Source organism: Mirounga angustirostris, unplaced genomic scaffold, assembly GCF_029215605.1.
Source record: "Mirounga angustirostris isolate CCGP_5_RB_7025 unplaced genomic scaffold, mMirAng1.0.hap1 SCAF_14, whole genome shotgun sequence".
Classification (NCBI taxonomy): domain Eukaryota; kingdom Metazoa; phylum Chordata; class Mammalia; order Carnivora; family Phocidae; genus Mirounga; species Mirounga angustirostris.
The window spans coordinates 39,793,731-39,813,908 of NW_026991722.1; the positions used below are offsets into that span (position 1 = coordinate 39,793,731).

At 43.1% G+C, this 20,178-nt stretch overlaps 1 protein-coding gene across 1 annotated transcript in view; it reads right to left on the minus strand.

Annotated features, from left to right (window-relative positions):
- Window positions 1–19,892, minus strand: part of RNF125 (ring finger protein 125) — a 38,570-nt gene extending 18,678 nt beyond the window's left edge. Inside the window, exons 1-2 of the mRNA XM_045886879.3 lie at window positions 19,532–19,892; window positions 3,362–3,515 (exon numbers count right to left, since the gene is read on the minus strand). Of these exons, the coding sequence (XP_045742835.1) occupies window positions 3,362–3,515; window positions 19,532–19,695 (318 nt within the window). The 5' untranslated portion in view covers window positions 19,696–19,892. The remainder of the gene's footprint in view (window positions 1–3,361; window positions 3,516–19,531) is intronic.
- Window positions 19,893–20,178: the final 286 nt, after the last annotated feature.

Consider the following 20,178-nt stretch of genomic DNA (forward strand, 5'->3'; position numbering starts at 1 on the left):
ATTACTTTTCTTAAAAGTTTCTTTCTTCCTCTTTGTATTCCTTGAACAACAAAGATAAGCATTCTTTTTCTTTTTTCTAAAGATTTTATTTATTTATTTATTTGACAGAGAGAGACACAGTGAGAGAGGGAACACGAGCAGGGGGAGTGGGAGAGGGAGAAGCAGGCTTCCCGCTGAGCAGGGAGCCCAATGTGGGGCTCGATCCTGGGACCCTGGGATCATGACCTGAGCTGAAGGCAGACGCTTAACGACTGAGCCACCCAGGTGCCCCAAAGATAAGCATTCTTGATACAAATTAGAAATGTGGGGACCGTATACTGACAAATGAATTGATAAATTCATGTAAGACACTGTGAGAGATGGCATAAGAAACATAAGCCACTGTGCTTGCTCTAAAGCTGTTGATCATCTAATAGAGGGGGAAAAAAACACACCTGGACAAGTAGATATGAAACTGCAATACTAAGGCCAGGCCTCGTGGAATGGAGATCTGGCTGGGACTCTGAAGAATAAGGAGAGTCTTAAAATGATTCTAGAAGGAATGGCAATATTCCTGGCAAGAAGAAGAACATAAAAAGGAAGAGACAGATATAAGAAATACCTCAAAGGAAAAATCAAAATATTTGTGAATGATCAGGGTGAAAAAAGGAAGGGGATTTCTAGCCAGGATAATTGAGAGAATGTTCTCGTTTCTGACAGACACCAGAAGTGGGATTAAAAAAAAAACTGGATGGGGGCGCCTGGGTGGCTCAGTCGTTAAGCGTCTGCCTTCGGCTCAGGTCATGATCCCAGGGTCCTGGGATCGAGCCCCGCATCAGGTTCCCTGCTCCGCGGGAAGCCTGCTTCTCCCTCTCCCACTCCCCCTGCTTGTGTTCCCTCTCTGGCTGTCTTTCTCTCTGTCAAATAAATAAAACCTTTAAAAAACAAAACAAAACAAAAAAACTGGATGACAGAATACTAGGGTGAGTTTGACTTTGTGCATGTTGAATTTTATATGATGACAAAAAATATCAAAATAAAAATAAGTAATAATCTATTATTACGAATGTAAAAAGCTATTATTCTGAGCATTTGCCATGTTCCAGACAGTGCCAAAAGCCATATATATTTTATCATTTTCCCTTACAGCTATTCACCATTCTGTGACATGAATGCTATCTTTTTCCTCATTTTACAAAAACATGAGCAAAAACTTAGATAATAACGTCCCCACATCACAAATAATAAGTGAGAGAATGCCCATGTGACCCCAGGAAGTCTGACTCCAAAGACCATGTATAAATTTTGTAGTCAGACAGCCATGAGTAGGTTCTTGAGTCTTATATATTCAAAAAATATATTAAGCACTAACTCTGTTCCAGTCACTTCAAAGTGCTGGGTACACACACAGTCGCCAATAAAACAGACATAGTCCTTAACCTCACAGAACTTAACTCTGGTGGGGATAACTGAGGTACATTTAAAAATCACAAAAGCATAATTCCAAATGGTGATAAACAGTACAAAGAGAAAGCGCAGGGTACTCAGAAAGCATAACAGGCTATAATGTAGATTAACAATCAAGAAAGGTTCTCTCAAGGGCGCCTGGGTGGCTCAGTTGGTTAAGCGACTGCCTTCGGCTCAGGTCATGATCCCAGGGTCCTAGGATCGAGTCCCGCATTGGGCTCCCGGCTCAGCGCGGAGCCTGCTTCTCCCTCTGACCCTATCCCCTCTCATGCTGTTTCTCTCTCTCTCTCTCTCAAATAAATAAATTTTTTTTAAAGATTTTATTTATTTATTTGAGACAGAGAGAATGAGATACAGAGAGCATGAGAGGGAGGAGGGTCAGAGGGGGAAGCAGACTCCCTGCCGAGCAGGGAGCCCGATGCGGGACTCGATCCCGGGACTCCAGAATCATGACCTGAGCCGAAGGCAGTCGCTTAACCAACTGAGCCACCCAGGCGCCCTCAAATAAATAAATTTTTAAAAAAATTAAAAAAAAAAGGTTCTCTCAAAAAATTCAGACCCTTAGCACATAATCTCTCCTTTGATTACTCTAGACTCTGTATAATAGTATCTTCCCCTTAGTAGTTCAAACGTTAACATATTTAAAACTGTGGATTCTTCTCCAAATCTGCTCCCCATAGCAGCACCCTCACCTACACCTACCTACGCACATCAGAAACCCAGGAGGTATTTTTGACACTTTATACTCTCATTCAGCCCCACATCCAGTCTGGTACCAATTTCCTTCAATTCGCTCTCCTAAGTGCCCCTTGAAACAAACTCTTATTCCCTGTCTAATGTTCTCACCCTAATCCAGCTTCCTTACCTGACCCATCCCAATAGGCACTGAATTGGCTCCACCAATCCTGCTCTTGCCCCCTCCAAGCCATTCTCCACTCACATGAGAGAGCAGTTATCTTAAAAATATAAACCCGATCTGGGGCGCCTGGGTGGCTTAGATGGTTAAGCGTCTGCCTTTGGCTCAGGTCATGATCCCAGGGTCCTGGGATCGAGCCCCACATGGTGCTCCCTGCTCAGCAAGGAAGTCTGCTCCTCCCTCTCCCTCAGCCCCTCCCCCCCAGCTTGTGCGCTCTCTCAAATAAATAAATAAAATCTTTAAAAATAGATATATAGGGCGCCTGCGTGGCTCAGTTGGTTAGGCGACTGCCTTCGGCTCAGGTCATGATCCTGGAGTCCCGGGATCGAGTCCCACATCGGGCTCCCTGCTCGGCGGGGGGTCTGCTTCTCCCTCTGACCCTCCCCCCTCTCCTGCTCTCTCTCTCTCATTCTCTCTCTCAAATAAATAAATAAAATCTTTAAAAAAAAATAGATATATAAACCCGATCAAAAGAGTACACTCTTCCCATGACTCACTATTGCGTTTAGGATAAAATCTAGACTCTTTTCCATGGCCTGCAAGACTTCACATGATCTAACCAGGCTAGAACAGCATCAAAGGAGGAAACCTGCAACAAGGGACACAGGATCACCAGAGAGAAATACTGCAAAGTCCAGAATACAGGAGGAATTGTGCCACTGGATTTAAAAATAAAGCTATTCATGGGTGGGCTGAAAGAGTAGCGGGAATGGAGGCCACATAACAGGAGGGGGTGGTCACGGGAGTGATGGGAAGGGAGGAGAGGGAGGTGGTCGGTGAAAGCGTTGGTTTGAAAAATGAGACGGTAGGAGTCGGGGGCCAAGTTCACCATAGCCTACACATAGGAAATTGGAGAAAAGGCAGGGGAGAGGCGGGGACAGTAAACTTCAGAAAGACCCAGTAGGATGAAGTCAGAGGCACAGGTGAAATGATTGGCCACGTGACAATTTCCTCGGCGGTCTAAGCCAGTAACCGTGAGCACAGAGAGAGGCCACATACCGGGGTGTCACACTCGGTGCAGTTCTGGTACTCGGATTTCATTCTTTTGGCTACATCGGTGGCTGGAACTCCTTCTGAAGGAAGATAGGCCCGGCAATAAGGACAGGTCCATTTATTGTTCTTTAGACTGGTAGCGATACAGGAACGGCAGAATCTGCCCCAAACAAACCAAGAATACGTTATTTTCCTTTTAAGGTATAAGGGAGCCAGCGCTGTGTGTTCCTCTGGGTAAAGTGTATTTTAACGACACCTTGTCCACTAGGAGCTAGCTGTACTGCCAAGTTAGAAGTGCATTTGCATCCTCTACTGGGCAGAGAGCTTCTTACCTTCCCAGTAAGACTGCTTTGGAGTCACACGTTCTCGCTACACGCACTGCGTGCATTTGAACAGAAGGGCACAAAGTGGTGAAAAGAGTATTCCTGTAAGCCGAATTAAAACTAGAACCCAAAGGATAGCTAATGTGTTCTTTCTTTTCTCTAATCCTATTTTACCCCAAATGTGGGGGGGAGGGGCGCGGGAATAGGTCTTTGCTCTGTGGGATTTTGTATGTGAGATAAGAATATAGCAAGAAATCCAGGAGGCAAAATACCATGCACGTGATCAGCCTTACAAAATAATTTTAATGTCATCCCCGGGTATAGAAAATTATCTAATCAAAATGAGCACTATTAGGAATGTCCTCCAGGTCAAGAAATTTATTCTCTGGCTTATTTAAAGATGATTATAATAAAATCTTAACATAACCAATAGAATTCACAGAAAATCTGGACCTATTTATAGGAGTTGTTGAAGGCTAAGTGCACACAAAAGTAAAAATGACATTCAGATAAGTTATACACACGAGCGTGGCCTGATAGCTCTTAAAGTGCTCACCATATACTATCTATTTGGGAATATTAATTTATGGCAAAAGTTAAGCTTTTTAAAATTTAAATATACTGGGGCGCCTGGGTGGCTTAGTCGGTTAAGCGTCTGCCTTCGGCTCAGGTCATGATCTCAGGGTCCTGGGATCGAGTCCCACATCAAGCTCCGTGCTCAGCAGGGAGTCTGCTTCTCCCTCTCCCTCTGCCCCTTCCCACCCCTTGCTCTCTTTCTCTCTCTGTCTCAAATAAATAAATAAAATCTTAAAAAAAAATTATATATATGTAGAAAAGTTCACGTATCATAGGTATATAGTTCACTGAAATTTCCCAAACTGAACTCTCAATCATATTAGCCATGACTGATGCTTAAAAGAACTCTCTTCTGCATCTGTTACAAAATTCTTATACACACACAGAGGATGCTGAAGAACATCTGCATTGTTCTTGAGGCATCTGCGTGATGTTTATGCCTGTCCAGCATCCACTTCCTCTTGCAAATAGCACCCTGATTTCACTCTGCAGGAACTACACCTCTTATATGAAATACAATCTGGTGGAACCTCAGTCAAGGTGCCCACAATCCCCTGCTGAAGACAAGATCTGAGTCCTATGCTGTATTTCATTTCTCTGTGCCTCAAGTAGATTACCCGCAAGTTCCAAGACCCAATCTGCCCTTGCATTTCTTTGAGTCCCTAAGAAGTGGTTCTCAGAGTGTAGTCTTGAAGGGTATTTACTACAAGTGGTCCAAATGTTCAAGCTGTAATCCTCATACAACATTTAGGGTTCTGACATGAATTATTCGTTTACATGATTTAGGAGCAAGCAGATGATACTTTGCTTTCTTGGTCAACAAAAGACTTCCCCTTTCTTCACAACTTACTTGAGTTTTATACCAATACAAACGGAAGACGAATATTGGTGTTGAGCCCTGTGGTGGGCACTGATCGGCATGCTTTTGTTTAGCTCTCAGAGTAATCCTAACATGCTGCTCTGCTCTCTCCTTCCTTGACTGGAGGCAAACAGAGGTTCAGAGACATGTAACAGCTTGCTGAATTTACACAGCCTGAAGACAGTAAGTACTTTGAACCTCAAACAGTTTTGGAAGGAGCTCAAAAGTATGCGTGTAAGGTCCCCAATTACCCCAGTGGTTCCACTTACGATTTTTTGACTTTACAGTGATGTAAAAGCGATACTCATTCAGGAGAAACTGTACTTCAAATTCTGAATTTTGAGCTTTTCCTGGTAGGCAGGAAATCCTCTTCTTGCCGCGCTGGGCAGCTCCCAGTCAGCCATGCAGATAAACAACTGATACACTTACAATCATTCTATACCCAGACAACCATTCTGTTGTCCACTTTCAGGACAGTATTCAATAAATGACACAAAATATTCAACACTTTTATTACGAAATAGGCTTTGTGTTAGATGATTTTGCCTAACTGTGAGCTAACGTAAGTGTTCTGAGCATATTTAAGGCAGACTAACGAAGCTATGATGTTTGGTAGGTTAGGTGTACTAAATGCATTTTGACTTACTTTTTAGGATGGATTTATTGGGACATAACCCCACTGTGAGTCAAGAAAGAACTGTAGTCCTTTTTAAGTCACCTCAATTCCTCCCAGTGACAAACAGAAGCAGCAAAACTAAAACTATGGATGTATAAACCAGTATAACCTGTATATAACCTGTATAAACCAGTCAACTTTGCACAGAGTACATTTCTACTGTCATTTTGTAGTGCTTTTGCACTTACAACTGATAACTACAACAATGGAAATGCCTAGTAGATATACATGAAAAGTAGCACACTTAAGGCATTTAAAAAAAATCAAGTCCCTCACTGTAACTCCCTTATGTTTGCACAATGATGTTACCTGTGGCATGAAACTCTCAAATGAGCATGAGACAGACATTATTGCATTCAATGAGAATATTAGTTGCAAATCCCATAGATCAATTAGCTGTACCCATTTTAACAAAAGTGATTATTAAATGAAGAAAACACATCAAGACTAAGGTGTTTTGGGACAGACCGAACTTGCGGGTTATGAGTACATAAAAACCATGATTTTTTAAAGTGTTACCAATAAGGAGAGGAATGGATGCTACTGCAGCTTAAGTCTCGCTTTTTGGGGTGCAGAAATAAGATTGCAGAATGGCTTAGTCCAAAAAATCTGAGATTAAAAGTCTCCCCTAAAAGGTACAATTTTCAAATTCAAGTCTTGTGAACTGGAGAATTTAACATCCTTACTCTAGTACATTAGCATAAAAAGTACGTAAGTGATCAAACATTAAATGAATTGTCTAATTAGAATCCATACAAGGCTATTCAGGTTTAGGTAATGTGTGTGTGTGTGTGTGTGTGTATGATATATATATATATATGTACATGTACATATATGCCATATAACAAGGCACAAAAACAAGATAACTCAAAAATAAAACCTCTTAGAAAGCAAAGTGTAGTTGGGAATGCAAACTGGTGCAGCCACTCTGGAAAACAGTATGGAGGTTCCTCAAAAAGTTAAAAATAGAGCTACCCTATGACCCAGCAATCGCACTACTAGGTATTTACCCAAAGGATACAAAAATAGTGATTCAAAGAGGCACCTGCACCCCAATATTTATAGCAGCAATGTCCACAATAGCCAAACCATGGAAAGAGTCCAGATATCCATCGACAGATGAATGAATAAAGAAGATGCAGTACACACACACACACACACACACACAGGAATATTATGCAGCCATCAAAAATGAAATCTTGCCATTTGCAACGACGTGGATAGAACTAGAGTGTATTATGGTAAGCAAAATAAGTCAGTCAGAGAAAGACAAATACCATATTATTTCACTCATATGTGGAATTTAAGAAACAAAACTGATGAACATAGGGGAAGGGAAGGAAAAAAAATAGGATAAAAACAGAGAGGGAGACAAACCATAAGAGACTCTTAACTATAGGAAACAGGGTTGCTGGAGGAGAGGTGGGTGGGGAATGGGGTAACTGGGTGATGGACATTAAGGAGGGCACTTGTTGGGATGAGCACTGGGTATTATATGCAGCTGATGAATCACTAAATTCTACCCCAAAATTAATAATACACTATATGTTAACTAACTTGAATTTAAATAAACGAAAAGAAAGCAAAGTTAGAACTATCTATATAGTATGAGCTATTTATAGGTTTATAGATGTATAAAAACATCTAAAAAGATTTAAAAAAAGAACCTTTACCTACCTTTTGGAGAAATGGGAACTAGAAAGAAGAGGTGGGTATGTGATATAAATAAAAAAGAACATTTACCTAGTGTTTTGGAGAAATGGGAACGGGAAAGAAGAGGTGGGTACTGTCATTGTCAAATTTCAAGTTTGAACCCTATGACCATATTACCTACACAATAAATGATTCTTTAAAAAAGTTAATCACCTACAATCATTGGGATAAATGGTCTGGTAGATTTTTATAAAGCAAAACATATAGGCATCTTTTGGTCCTGCAATACCAAGCCCATGTATTCATTAAATAAAGAGAAATGAAAACATTTATCTATTTGTACAAGAATATTAATAAGGAATGTATTTGTAACAGCCCCAAACTGGAAATAACCCTGGTGTCCATCAATAAGAAAATGAATAAGCAAACTGGGGCATATTCCTACAATGGAATACCACACAGCAATAAAAAATACAAATTACTAACATATGCAGCAAAATGGATGAACCTCAAAGACATACTGCGTGAAAGAAGCCAGACACAACAGAGCACAGCCTGTATAATTCCACTTATATGAAGTTCTTGAACAGGCAAAACTCATCTACGGTAGAGAAAAAAAGCACAATGGTTGCCCGTGGGGATATATGGACAGGGATTGGCTGGGAAGGGACATGAGGAAACTCTCTGGAGGTAATGAAAATATTCTATATCTCAATAGGGATTATACTAAGGATGTATTCATTTCACTACATGTGTAATTTACCTTAAAAAAACATAAATCTGATTAATAATATGCATCTTTTTTTAAAAAGATTTTATTCATTTATTTGAGATAGAGAGAGAGAGCAAGTGAAAGAACACAAGCCAGGGGACAGAGGAAGAGGGAGAAGCAGGCTTCCTGCGGAGCAGGGAGCCCTATGCAGGGCTCGATCCCAGGACCCTGGGATCATGACCTGAGCCAAAGGCAGACGCTTAACCAACTGAGCCATCCAGGCGCCCCAATATTATGCATCTTGATATAAGAAGGAAATAGAGTGTGCTGATCATTGTAACCTACTCTGAAATGTATCCAAAAAGAAGATAGACTGATGATGGATAGGTATGTGATAAAATGAGAACTAAAAGCAATATGGCAAAATTAATAATTGTAGAATCTAGGTAGTGAATATATAGGTGTTCACTTTACATTTCTTTCAACTTAGCTCTATGTTTAAAATTTTTCATAATAAAATGTTAGGGAAAAAATGCTAGAAAAAATTAACCACCTTACTAGGACTTAAATTTTCTTTACTCTTGAGAAAAATTGAGTTGTAAAATTAGGAAGGGAAATGTTTGGAGGATGAGAGGCCTGAAATTTTTAATGGAACATGAAGAGAAAAACATTTTTTTTTAATCTTTTTTATTTTTATTTTATTTTATTAAGATTTTATTTATTTATTTGACAGAGAGAGTAACAGAGCACAAGCAGGGGGAGTGGCAGGCAGAGGGAGAGAGAGAAGCAGGCTCCCCGCCAAGCAGGGAGCCCAATGTGGGGCTTGATCGCAGGACCCTGGGATCATGACCTGAGCCGAAGGCAGATGCTTAACCAACTGAGCCACCCAGGCGCCCCAGAAAAACATTTTTAAAAATATATTTTTAAGGGCATCCAAATTCAGTGTGAGGAAAAGATTACACTGCATTTATGATTATTTAAACAAACGCAAAGAGCGCAGAACAATCTAGAATGTAACAAAAGGCTGAAGAGAGAAAATACAAACCGTCTAAAACTGGATATGTGTAGCTTCTAGCAACAACAGTTAATCCATGGTTATAGAGAAGACTATGAGAGAATGTATAAAACTGCACAAACCTCCCTAGACCTATCCATATAAGCATTCATGCACTGGTGAAATTTTTAGCAATAGCTTACTTTTGCCAGCTGCTCATGCCAGGGATGAAATTGTGGCAGTGCCTAAGGTCCCTGCTCTCAGAGTTCTAGAATGAGGAGGGAGGCAATAAGCAGGTAAAGAAATAGACTGACAAATGATAAATGCTGGGGCGCCTGGGTGGCTCAGTCCTTAAGCGTCTGCCTTCGGCTCTGGTCGTGATCCCAGGGTCCTGGGATCGAGCCCCGCATCGGGCTCTCTGCTCAGCGGGAAGCCTGCTTCTCCCTCTCCCACTCCCCCTGCTTGTGTTCCTCTCTCGCTGTGTCTCCCTCTGTCGAATAAATAAATAAAATCTTTTTTAAAAAAATGATAAATGCTTTGAGAAGAAGAAAACAGCTGACAATGAAAATAGAGTGAATGGGGCAAGGGGAGCATTTAGATGGGTGGTCCCTGAGATGATATTTGAAGGCACCCCTCTAAAGAAGATCTGGGAATGGTTTTCCAAACTGAAAAAAAGGGGGTACAAAAGATAGGGACCATCCTGCTGAGGTACAGAAAGCCAGCATGCTTGAGAGGCAGGGGGCCCCAGGGAGAGTACGTGGAGACGTGGGAGGGGGCGTAAAGTGGGCAGGAGACAGAGCATAAAGCCATAACTAAGGGTGATGGGAAGGCACTGGAGGGTTTTAAATAGGAGGGTGACATAATTTGATTTAAATTACATAGATCACTCTGGTTCTTGTGTAAAGAACAGATTACGGAGGTACAAGAGCCAAAGCAGTGAGGAGCTCGGGTTTAAGCCATCGTAAGAGCCAGTTCAAGAGAGGATGATGGCCGAGACCAACAAAGTAACAGGAGGCAGTGTAAGTGGACAGATTTAGGATTCATTTTGGAAGTGAGGCAAAGGGACTTACAACATACCAAATGACAATATATTATCCTACGTGAGAGAAGTCAAACACAAGAGACTACTGATTGTATGATTCCAAAACCTAGTGACAGAAAGCAGATGGGGTTGTTGGAGCCAGGGGCTTGGGGAGGGGATTGTCTACAAAGGACGTGAAGGAACTTTTTAGGGCAATGGAACTAACTGTTCTAGATCTTGTTTGCGGAGGTAGTCACATAATTACCAAAATTTGTCAACTTGTACATTTTGTGTGAATTGTACTATATCACCTCAATAAAGCTAAAAAGCAACACAACAAAACAAAAATGCCCCAGTGACAACAGGCCAGAAACGACAAGTATGAAGCAGATCACAGAAATACATACCGCTCAGAACCATTCACAATCTTGCAGGCCTACCTCCTACACCACCCCAGGCACACAGTAGTTACTCAGTAAATTGAAATAACTCAATCAGTTATGAGGAACGGATCAAAGGAGAATTTTCTTGGCAGGGCCCAACATTTGCATTAATAAGGAAGAGTGTTAGGTCCTTCTGAAAGAACCCAAGGGATAGAAACGAACACAAACCTAAGGAGATAAGGGATTCCTATTTGTCTGCCCCCCTCTCCACCTTCAAAAGGTAGTTGAGAATGATGAATCATAAAAGACATAATCACAATGAGGAGAAATTAGGTGAAAGACAGAAGCTGAAGATAGAAGTCAATTACATTTTTTTTAGACCAGTTCAATGTTTTCAAAAATTCTGAGTGAGTTGCCATTGCTTTAACATCAGATTTTGCGGGGTGCCCGGGTGGCTCGGTCAGGCTCCGTGCTGGGCGTGGAGCCTGCCTAAGATTCTCTCTCTCCCTCTCCCTCTGCCCCTCCCCACCTAAAAAAAATTTTTTTTAAAAAAATCAGATTTTGGGTGCCTGGGTGGCTCAGTTGGTTAAGCGACTGCCTTCGGCTCAGGTCGTGATCCTGGAGTCCCGGGATTCGAGTCCCACATCGGGCTCCCTGCTCAGCGGGGGGTCTGCTTCTCCCTCTGACCCTCTTCCCTCTTGTGCTCTCTGTCTCTCATTCTCTCTCTCTCTCAAATAAATAAATAAAATCTTTAAAAAAAAAATCAGATTTTACAACTAAACCCAGATTTCTGGCTTCTTTTAAAAGCTAGTCTCCTCCAACTCTGGACTCAATTCCCATGTGGTCACATGGGCTGGCACACCCATCCTCATCCTGTGGAGGACTCACCCTCCACATTCATTTACATCACTTGCAGTTTGCAGCTCCTGAAGACATGAGTTAGGAACTGGATAATGACTCTAAGAACTTTGAAACCGGACGGAAACTTAAATACCCTGCTCCCTCTGATAACTTTATTAACCCCTGTTTCCCTAAATTAAGTGATTATCAATAAAAACCCTTTATAATGAAGAGGTCAGCAAAGCACTGTAGAAAAATGAGGAAAGTCTTGCTGAAGACACTGGGTAAAATTAGGTACTCAATCTTAAGAGCTAAAACCGAACCCTGAGTATCATAAATTTAAGGAGGGAAGGGATGCATTAGGGATTCCATGGGGTCCAGGGCTAGACAGGCAAAGTAAGTATTCAGACATGGTCCCCAAATAGGACTCTGCAAGAGCCACTGGCAACATGAGGCCGATCTAACATTTTATTTATGTTCTCAACACTAGGCTGCCTCACTGTGGGGAGGCCAATACGAAGCTGAATGAAAATCTTGAGGGGCTTGGTGAGCTTGAAAATGTAAACAGAGTAAGGGAAGTTGTTATTGTTATTCCAAGTGGTAAGAGTCTCAGGCCAAAACATTCCAATGTAAGGCAATAAACACACACACACACACACACACACTCCCTCTTCACCTACACGTTCGGCCTGAGTGCAGCTATTCCTAGAGCAAAGCCCTCCAGCCGCCCACTGCCCCTGAGATTTCCCTTGATGTTATTTCTGTATTCAGTTAGGTTCCATCAAAGTTCATCCTGGGAATCATTCGGCCTCCAAGACCTGACTCTGCATATCTCTACACCGCATTGCGTGTTGATTTAAAATGTAACCTCGTCAAGACAATTTTATCTCCTTTAACTTAAAATCTCAGCGGGGTGCCTCTCTAGAACCTTCAAATGCGGTCCTCACCTTGCTGTATTTTACTGTCAATGAAGCAGGGGCAGCTAGAGCTGTGCTTAAAACTTTAAAGTGAATATAAATCACCTGAACATCCTATTAAATAAAATGCAGGTTCCGATTGAGTAGGTGGGACATGGGGCCCAAGATTCTGTAATGTTACCAGCCCATGGGGCTGGTAGCCAAGTCTAAGGAAAATCTGGGCATAAAACTCCATCTGCTACATTATTTAGGTTCTGTTTGTTAGAGAATGCGTAATTTAATAGATCACTACTATTTAATTTGCCTGCGACAATACTAATGTTACTAAGTAAACACAGAGCAGTCCAACCACCAGAGGAGGCAAATCTCAGGCCAGCTTAATTACATCCTTCTGAAATTCTCAGGAATCCAGGGACAGATGAGTAACCCCATAAAAAGAAAGGAGTTCAGAAACTATCACGGGACTCCTATCTATTACTCAACCACATAGCATCCATTGGCTGGCACTATAGAGTGGCTGTCCCTGCTTGAGAGGCATTCTCTCAAGTATTCCAACTGCATGGCATTTTAGAATCATCCATTAATTCAACGAATATTGAACACCTACTAAGCGCCAGACCTTGAAGGACTGGCAATGTAAAAAGTAGCATTCCTTTCCTAGAGCAAAGGCTCTCCAGACTTTTTGGACCTTGATGGTACAAAAGACTCTAACCATCCCTTTTTCTTTTTTTTTTTTTTTTTTGAAGATTTTATTTATTTATTTGACAGAGAGACACAGCGAGAGAGGGAACACAAGCAGGGGAAGTGGGAGAGGGAGAAGAAGGCCTCCCTCTGAGCAGGGAGCCCGATGCGGGGCTTGATCCCAGGACCCCGGGATCATGACCTGAGCTGAAGGCATACACTTAATGACTGAGCCACCCAGGCGCCCCTAGCCATCCCATTTTAAGTGACGCTTACCCAAGCACATTGGGAGGAGGAAGAATTCTATGTACATTGGTTTTAGCCATCAGGGGCCTGGATGTTCATATTTAAACTTCAAAGTTTCGTCTTAAAGTCAAGTCACAGGCCAAGTAATATGTCAATGATAACTGAAAATCAGATGGGAATTTCCACAATATTCCACCTCTTCAATCAACTCCCTGCATCTTTGCCCATTTAATGCCCTACATCCCTTGAAATGGATGAGCTGTCCATTCTCCTGCTAAGGCCAAGCCTCCTCCTGGCTCCCAATGCCCCACTTTAAGTCCCAGCTCCTCTCTCCTACTCAAGGCCATTGCTCCTGAAATTCTCTCTTCTGTGCATCAGTTTCCCCCTCGCTATTGGCTCAGTTCCATAACCATACAGAATATTCCATTTTTCTTCTCTTAAAAGAAAAAAAAATTTTTTTAAAGAAAACGCTCTCAGATGCCTGGGTGGCTCAGTGGGTTAAGCAGCTGCCTTAGGCTCAGGTCATGATCCCGGGGTCCTGGGATCGAGCCCCGCATCGGGCTCCCTGCTCAGCGGAGAGCCTGCTTCTCCCTCTCCCTCTGCCTGCCTCTCTGCCTACTTGTGCTCTCTCTCTGTCAATAAATAAATAAAATCTTTAAAAAAAAAAAAAACCACCTCTCTTAATCCCTCCTCTCCTTCCAGCTATTGCCCCAATTTCTCTCCTTCACTTTGCTTCCCAACTCCGTGAAAGGGCCTTCTATGCTCCCTGTCCCTGGCTCCTGTGATCACTCACGAATCCACTCCAGTTGGGCAGGGGCACCCACCATCCCACTAAAACTGCTCTTCGCAAGGTCACCAAGAGCCTCCACATTACTAAATCCAGCGGTCAACTCTCTTGTATAGAAATCTTCCAGAATACCTTCATGTCTGTTGAATGTAATTAATAATTTTAAAAATGATGGCTTGTATTTTCTATATCTTTGGTATTTTTAAATTTCATTTTTTTCCATAATACATTTTTTATTTTATAAAAGTATCGGTCAGCGATGGGCTAAAAACACGATAAAATGAACAAAACCTCACTGGTTCTTTACAGCCGACAATTTGAGAAGCGCTGCTCTAAATATCCTCAAATTGCAACTCCCCCACATACTTCCTATCCCTTCCTTGCTTATTTTTTTTATCCTTAACACCCGTCACTATATAACAAGCGACATACTCCATCCTCGAATCTTGCTTATCGGCCACCTGCCACATGAGAATGCAAACCCCATAAGCATACGTGTCTACGTGCTCGGCACAGAACAGGGCATATTTGCTGCATCGATAAATGACAGCACTCCATGCGAGAGCAGATCTAACCAAACAACCTATAACCAACCAAAACAATAAGGATGAAGTAAATGAACAATGATTTTATTTTATTTAAAAAAAAATTTTTTTAAGATTTTATGTATTTATTTGAGAGAGAGAGAATGAGAAAGAGAGAGCATGAGAGGGAGAAGAGTCAGAGGGAGAAGCAGACTCCCCGCCAAGCAGGGGGCCCGATGCGGGACTGGATCCCGGGATTCCAGGATCATGACCCGAGCCGAAGGCAGTTGTTGAACCAACTGAGCCACCCAGGCGCCCCAACAATGATTTTATTTTAAAGAACATTGTGCGGATTCCTACTGTCTGCTTAGGCAACAAGTAGATGTGTGCATGGTTACCTAACAGCCAGACTTCTTAGTATAATCCTAAAGGGCCTACAGGAAAGCCTGATATTGATCTAATTTGTGTTGTGTTTTTTTTTTTTAAGATTTTATTTATTTATTTGACAGAGAGAATGAAAGAGCACAAGCAGGGGGAGCAGCAGAGGGAGAGGAAGAAGCAGGCCCCCTTCCGAGGAGGGAGCCTGATGTGGGACTTGATCCCAGGACCCCGGGATCAGGACCTGAGCCGAAGGCAGATGCTTAACCATCTGGGCCACCCAGGCGCCCCTAATTTGTGTTTTTGATAACCAGATTTTAATAACCCTTAAAAACTCAGTTGGTAGATGTGATGGTTAGTCTTGTATGTCAACTTGGGTGGGCTATGGGACTCAGTTATTTAATCAAACACTTATCTAGGTGTTGCTGTGCTGGTATTTTGTAGATGTGTAACATCTATAATTGGCTGACTTTAAAGATTTTATTTATTTATTTGACAGAGAGAGAGATAGCTAGAGCAGGAACACAAGCAGGGAGAGTGGGAGAGGGAGAGGCAGGCTTCCTGCCGAGCAGGGAGCCCGATGTGGGACTCGATCCCAGGACCCCAGCATCATGACCTGAGCCGAAGGCAGACACTTAACGACTGAGCCACCCAGGCGCCCAATTGGCTGACTTTAAGTAAAGAGATTATTATCCTCAATAATGTAAAGCAATTCCTTAAAATCAGTCTTTCTCACACATGCACACATATACACACACACACATATACATACACTATTGGTTGTTTCTCGAGAGAACCCGCCCTAACAGATAATATACAAGTAGGTAATAAATATCTGTAATAATAAATAAGACAAATGGCTTTAATCTTATGTAGAAAAAAGAAGTCTTTCGGATTGCACCCCTTCTGTAAGAATGAAAGGGGCAGCAAAATGGGTGAAAGGGGGCCTAAAGGTACAAACTTCCACGTATAAATCAATCAGTCATGGGGCTCTAATGTACAGCATGGTGGCTATAGTTAATAATACTGGGCTGTATATTTTGAAGATTGCTAAGACAATAGATCTTAAAAAGTTCTCAACACACAAGAAAAAATGTGTAATTATGTATGTAGACAGATGTTAACTAGACTTTCTATGGTGTTCATTTTCCAATATATACAAAGATAGAATCATTATATTGAACACCTGAAACTAATATATTATATGTCAATTATACCTTGATAAAATTTTTTTAATAAAAAATAAAATATACTATATTTTAAAAAAAGAATGAAAGCACTGATGTATATTTCTGGGTCAGTTGAAAACTCTTTAGAAAACTCTTGGACTCTACTTAGAGAACCACTAATTTGATGCAGGTTGTAACTTGACCACAAAGGGCAAGTTTTAATCCGCTTACCTGAAAGCCCATTAGAATGATCCTCAACAGATTCATTTTAAAAATGAGGCAAATTCTGTGACTTAGAGCAATTTAATCAACTCAGTTCATTTTAATCAACTCAGTTCAATGAAGATGTGGCTCTTCGTACCCTCAAGTATGCTCCAGTCTGTACCTATTAGCTTTGTTAGACCCATTCTCAACCTCTTGATGCTTTTAGATAACTCCCTTAGCTCCAGCTCTGACCTTTCCCCAAATCCATTAATGGTCCCAGTACCTTGGGGATGTTTCCATTTGGGTATCTCCCTATCAGACTACTATACACTTGACAAGCCCCATCACGAGTTCATTACCTCGGGGGCTGAACTCTGCCCCCCTTTATCTCTGTCACCTGTTAGGGAGTTGCCTTCCACTCCTTTCTCCCCCTTTATTTATCATACCCAACTGGTCAACACATTTCTTTATAAATACTTATTTTAAATGTAAATCAGATTCCCTTTCAGTTTCATTTATACAGTGTCAACTTACCTACTCCCTCCCCCCGCCCCCCACTGATCACGGAAGATAAGGCAGAGGTAGGAAGCCTTTTCCCCAAAATCTTTTTTAACAACTGATACAGAGATATGAATAAAGTCGGTTTGAAATGACAGCACATTAAAATAGAACTTCTTAATTAAAGGCCACCAAAGGAAAAAGAACCAAGCTAAAAGGAAGGCTAGAAATGTCATAGATCTATCTTTTGCGGCCCAGTTTTATTCCAAAAGAAATATAGATAAGAAATAATACCCATTCCTGGGTTTTTCATTTGTGGAATGACTTTAAAGGAAATAGAAATTATGTGTTGAGGCTTTATGATGGGCTACTTTTACATTTTCTAAATACTCATAAAAATTCCATTTTTCACCCTATTTTACAAATGAAGAAACAGTCAAAGAGATTAAGCAATGTGGTGGTCACACAGCAGGTCAGTGGCAGGGCTGAATTTCAAATCCTGCTCTCTCAAGCCCACTGTTTCTATAATTTATAGAGTGTTACTATACATATTCATTCAATGTATTTTTGCCATTATTAATAACTTGCTTGACTCAAAATAGGTTTATAAACAGAAATCAGCATCAATAAATGAGTTCAACAAGTTTGGAAATTAGCTTCAATATGGGGTAACATAGAGAGATTTCATTTGCATATCTTCATTTTCCAATTTAAGGTCAATGGAAGAGAATAATTCATTTAGGAAGTATAAATGGTGTTAACAGCACTCAACATCTCCACTGCAGAAGGAACTCCAGTTAACATTTTATAAAGTGGAAGGGGCCCAAGTAAATTTGCCAAAAGGAGGAATATGGAAATTCTGCCCACAGCCAGAACAATGGACACAGATTTGTCAAAACAAAGAACAGTAAAGTGAGGGAAGGCCATTCGTCCAGCCCTTGTTGTGCTACTTCATGACTATTTTTCCAGTTGCTCGTTTCCTATTCAAACTCTAACAAAGAAAAAGATTAAACAAAAGATTTAACTTTTTACACATTTATATTATCCTTTAGCAGAGGCAAAAACACTGCAAACAGTAAGTTACAGCCTTCAACATCTAAACTGGGGAAAACAATCCCTAATCAGATAACAATCTCCAATATCAAAGTCACTCAATTCAGTTCTACAAAAGGAACCTTCAAGACTTGATGCCCACTGTGCATCTTTGGTGCAACTTTAAAGTTTTAATGCTCATACAGACTAAATTTACCCGTAGTTATCAGGAGGTTTTTACTGCACTGAACTAATATGTATCTTGGCTTCCATCTTGGCCTTGGGATTTATGTCAATGAGCTACATCTGGACAGCTGGGAAACAACATCAGTAATCAGTCAGGAGGTCAATTAGGCTGGAGTTTAAAGTACAAGGCTGAAACAACAGGCCTTGGAAATACAGCCACAAAATAATGCCCAGGGCACTCTCTATTTAAACACTTGTGTGGGCTGCATTTTTCTTCCTGGATCATACCCTGCCTTTCGGTGGTGCTTCTCAGTTACTAGTCTCTAGGTGTCAAGGACCACCTAAGTCCTCTGAAAAACATTTTGTGCCCTTGCATTTATAATACGGTCTTTTTTCCCTGGGTAGCCAAAAGCACTTACTAGCCATTGCGGTATTGCCCTGGTGCTTCATCAAACTATAGTTAAACGGTCAGCCAAAGAAGACATTAAGTGGGCTTCGGCTCTATGCAACTCCCCCCCCCGCCCCGCCCACCCCAACACGCACACACTGGGTCGCACACCCATGCAGCCACGGAAAGAAAACTTCTACGTAAACAGAGAACACGAATCCACAGATCCAACTCCCATGACTAGTTACTCAAGCACAAATTAAGGACGTGCCAATTTTATATAGGGATTTTGCTTTTAAACTCTTTTTAGAAACTGCTCATTTTTATGTATACTTTCCATGATTTAGGGAAGCGCTGCGTAAGACAGGTAGTCTACAACCTCCTGTCACTTCGTGGTCGGATTTGAAAGGGCTCCACTCAACGGCTCGGTGCTAACGTTCAATTCCCAGCCCCACCCTGGCGGGTACTTAAACTCCTACGACCACAGAGTCACTTGGACGTTCCAATCTGCGTTGATCTTTGAGGTGCCTGAGTGTTTGTATTAGGAAAGGGAGGTGGGGGTGGAAGTCCAGTTTGCACAGATCTTTGTTTGCTCAAGAGGCTAGCCTCAGTGGGCGTTCTGGAACACGTGCAGACAGCCGGCAAAACAAAACCGACCTGGGGTGCGGGGTGGGGGGCGGTGAGGGGAGCACCTTCGGATTAACGGAGCTCAGCGGGATAACTGTTCTGCAGGAGCCCACTGCCTTGTGCCCAGGCGGGTGCTGGCTGTCCAGCCAAGAGCACCCTCCCCCGCTGGGGCGCCCTGGCTCCTGGCGGGTCCCGCGCCTGGGAACCCCATCCCTGGGCTGTACACCTGGGCTTCGGGAGCAAGCGGCGACGGGCATGGCGGGGGGGTGCGGGGGGGTGCGGGGGGCGCTGCAGGGCCCGCTTGTTGCTGTTTTCGCCTCCTGAAATCCTGTGTCACCTTCCGACCGGTCAATTTTCCCGTGGCCTGGACTCGACGGGTCCGGGTGTCTCCCTGCAGCAGCTCCATTCAGGCGCTGGCTTCTGAAATCCCCCCTGCCCTCGCCTCCCCCAGCCTCGCCCTCCCCAGAAGTGGGCGCGCAAGCCGAGCTTCCCTGGCACTTACACGTGGCCACAGCGGGTCCGGACGGGCTGGTGCAACACCTCGAGGCACACGGAGCAGTCGAAGGACGTGACGGGCAGCTCGGGGTCCCCCTTGCGCTCCAGGGCCCGCGGGGCGGCCGAGGCGGGGGCGGATTTGCCGCTATCGCTGCTCAGCACCGAGCCCATCGCTGCGCCTCTCGCCCAGACAGCTGCCAAGGGCTCAGCGCCTGCTGCCGGGTTGTTTTGTTGTCCTGCGGTAGAGGGAGGAAGGAAGTCCCGGCCCAGCTGCGCTCGCCGCCTCCCCGCGCGCCCAGCTCGAGCAGCCGAGCAGCAGGCTCAGCCGCGGCGCCCCACCTCCGTCCAGGGCAGACGAGTGCGCGGCCGCGCCTGGAGTTGGCTTTCGCGTGGAGACGCGCGGGCGGAGGAGGCCGCCGCACGGTGCGCGCTGCGACGGCCCGGGCTCCTGGGCGGACTGAAACCTGAAACCTCAACCGCGGAGCCGAGGACCTGGGCCGGCTGTGAGCCTTCCGGGCTCTCGCAGGCAGCGAGCGTCCTTACCCGTTCTTGCAAGTTCGGGAGAGTGTGGGTCTGGTCGTGCTTTAAGCGAACCAGAACGCATTTGTAAGGTGATGGTCCTGTCTGCCCTGCACTGTTGTAATCATAATAGGC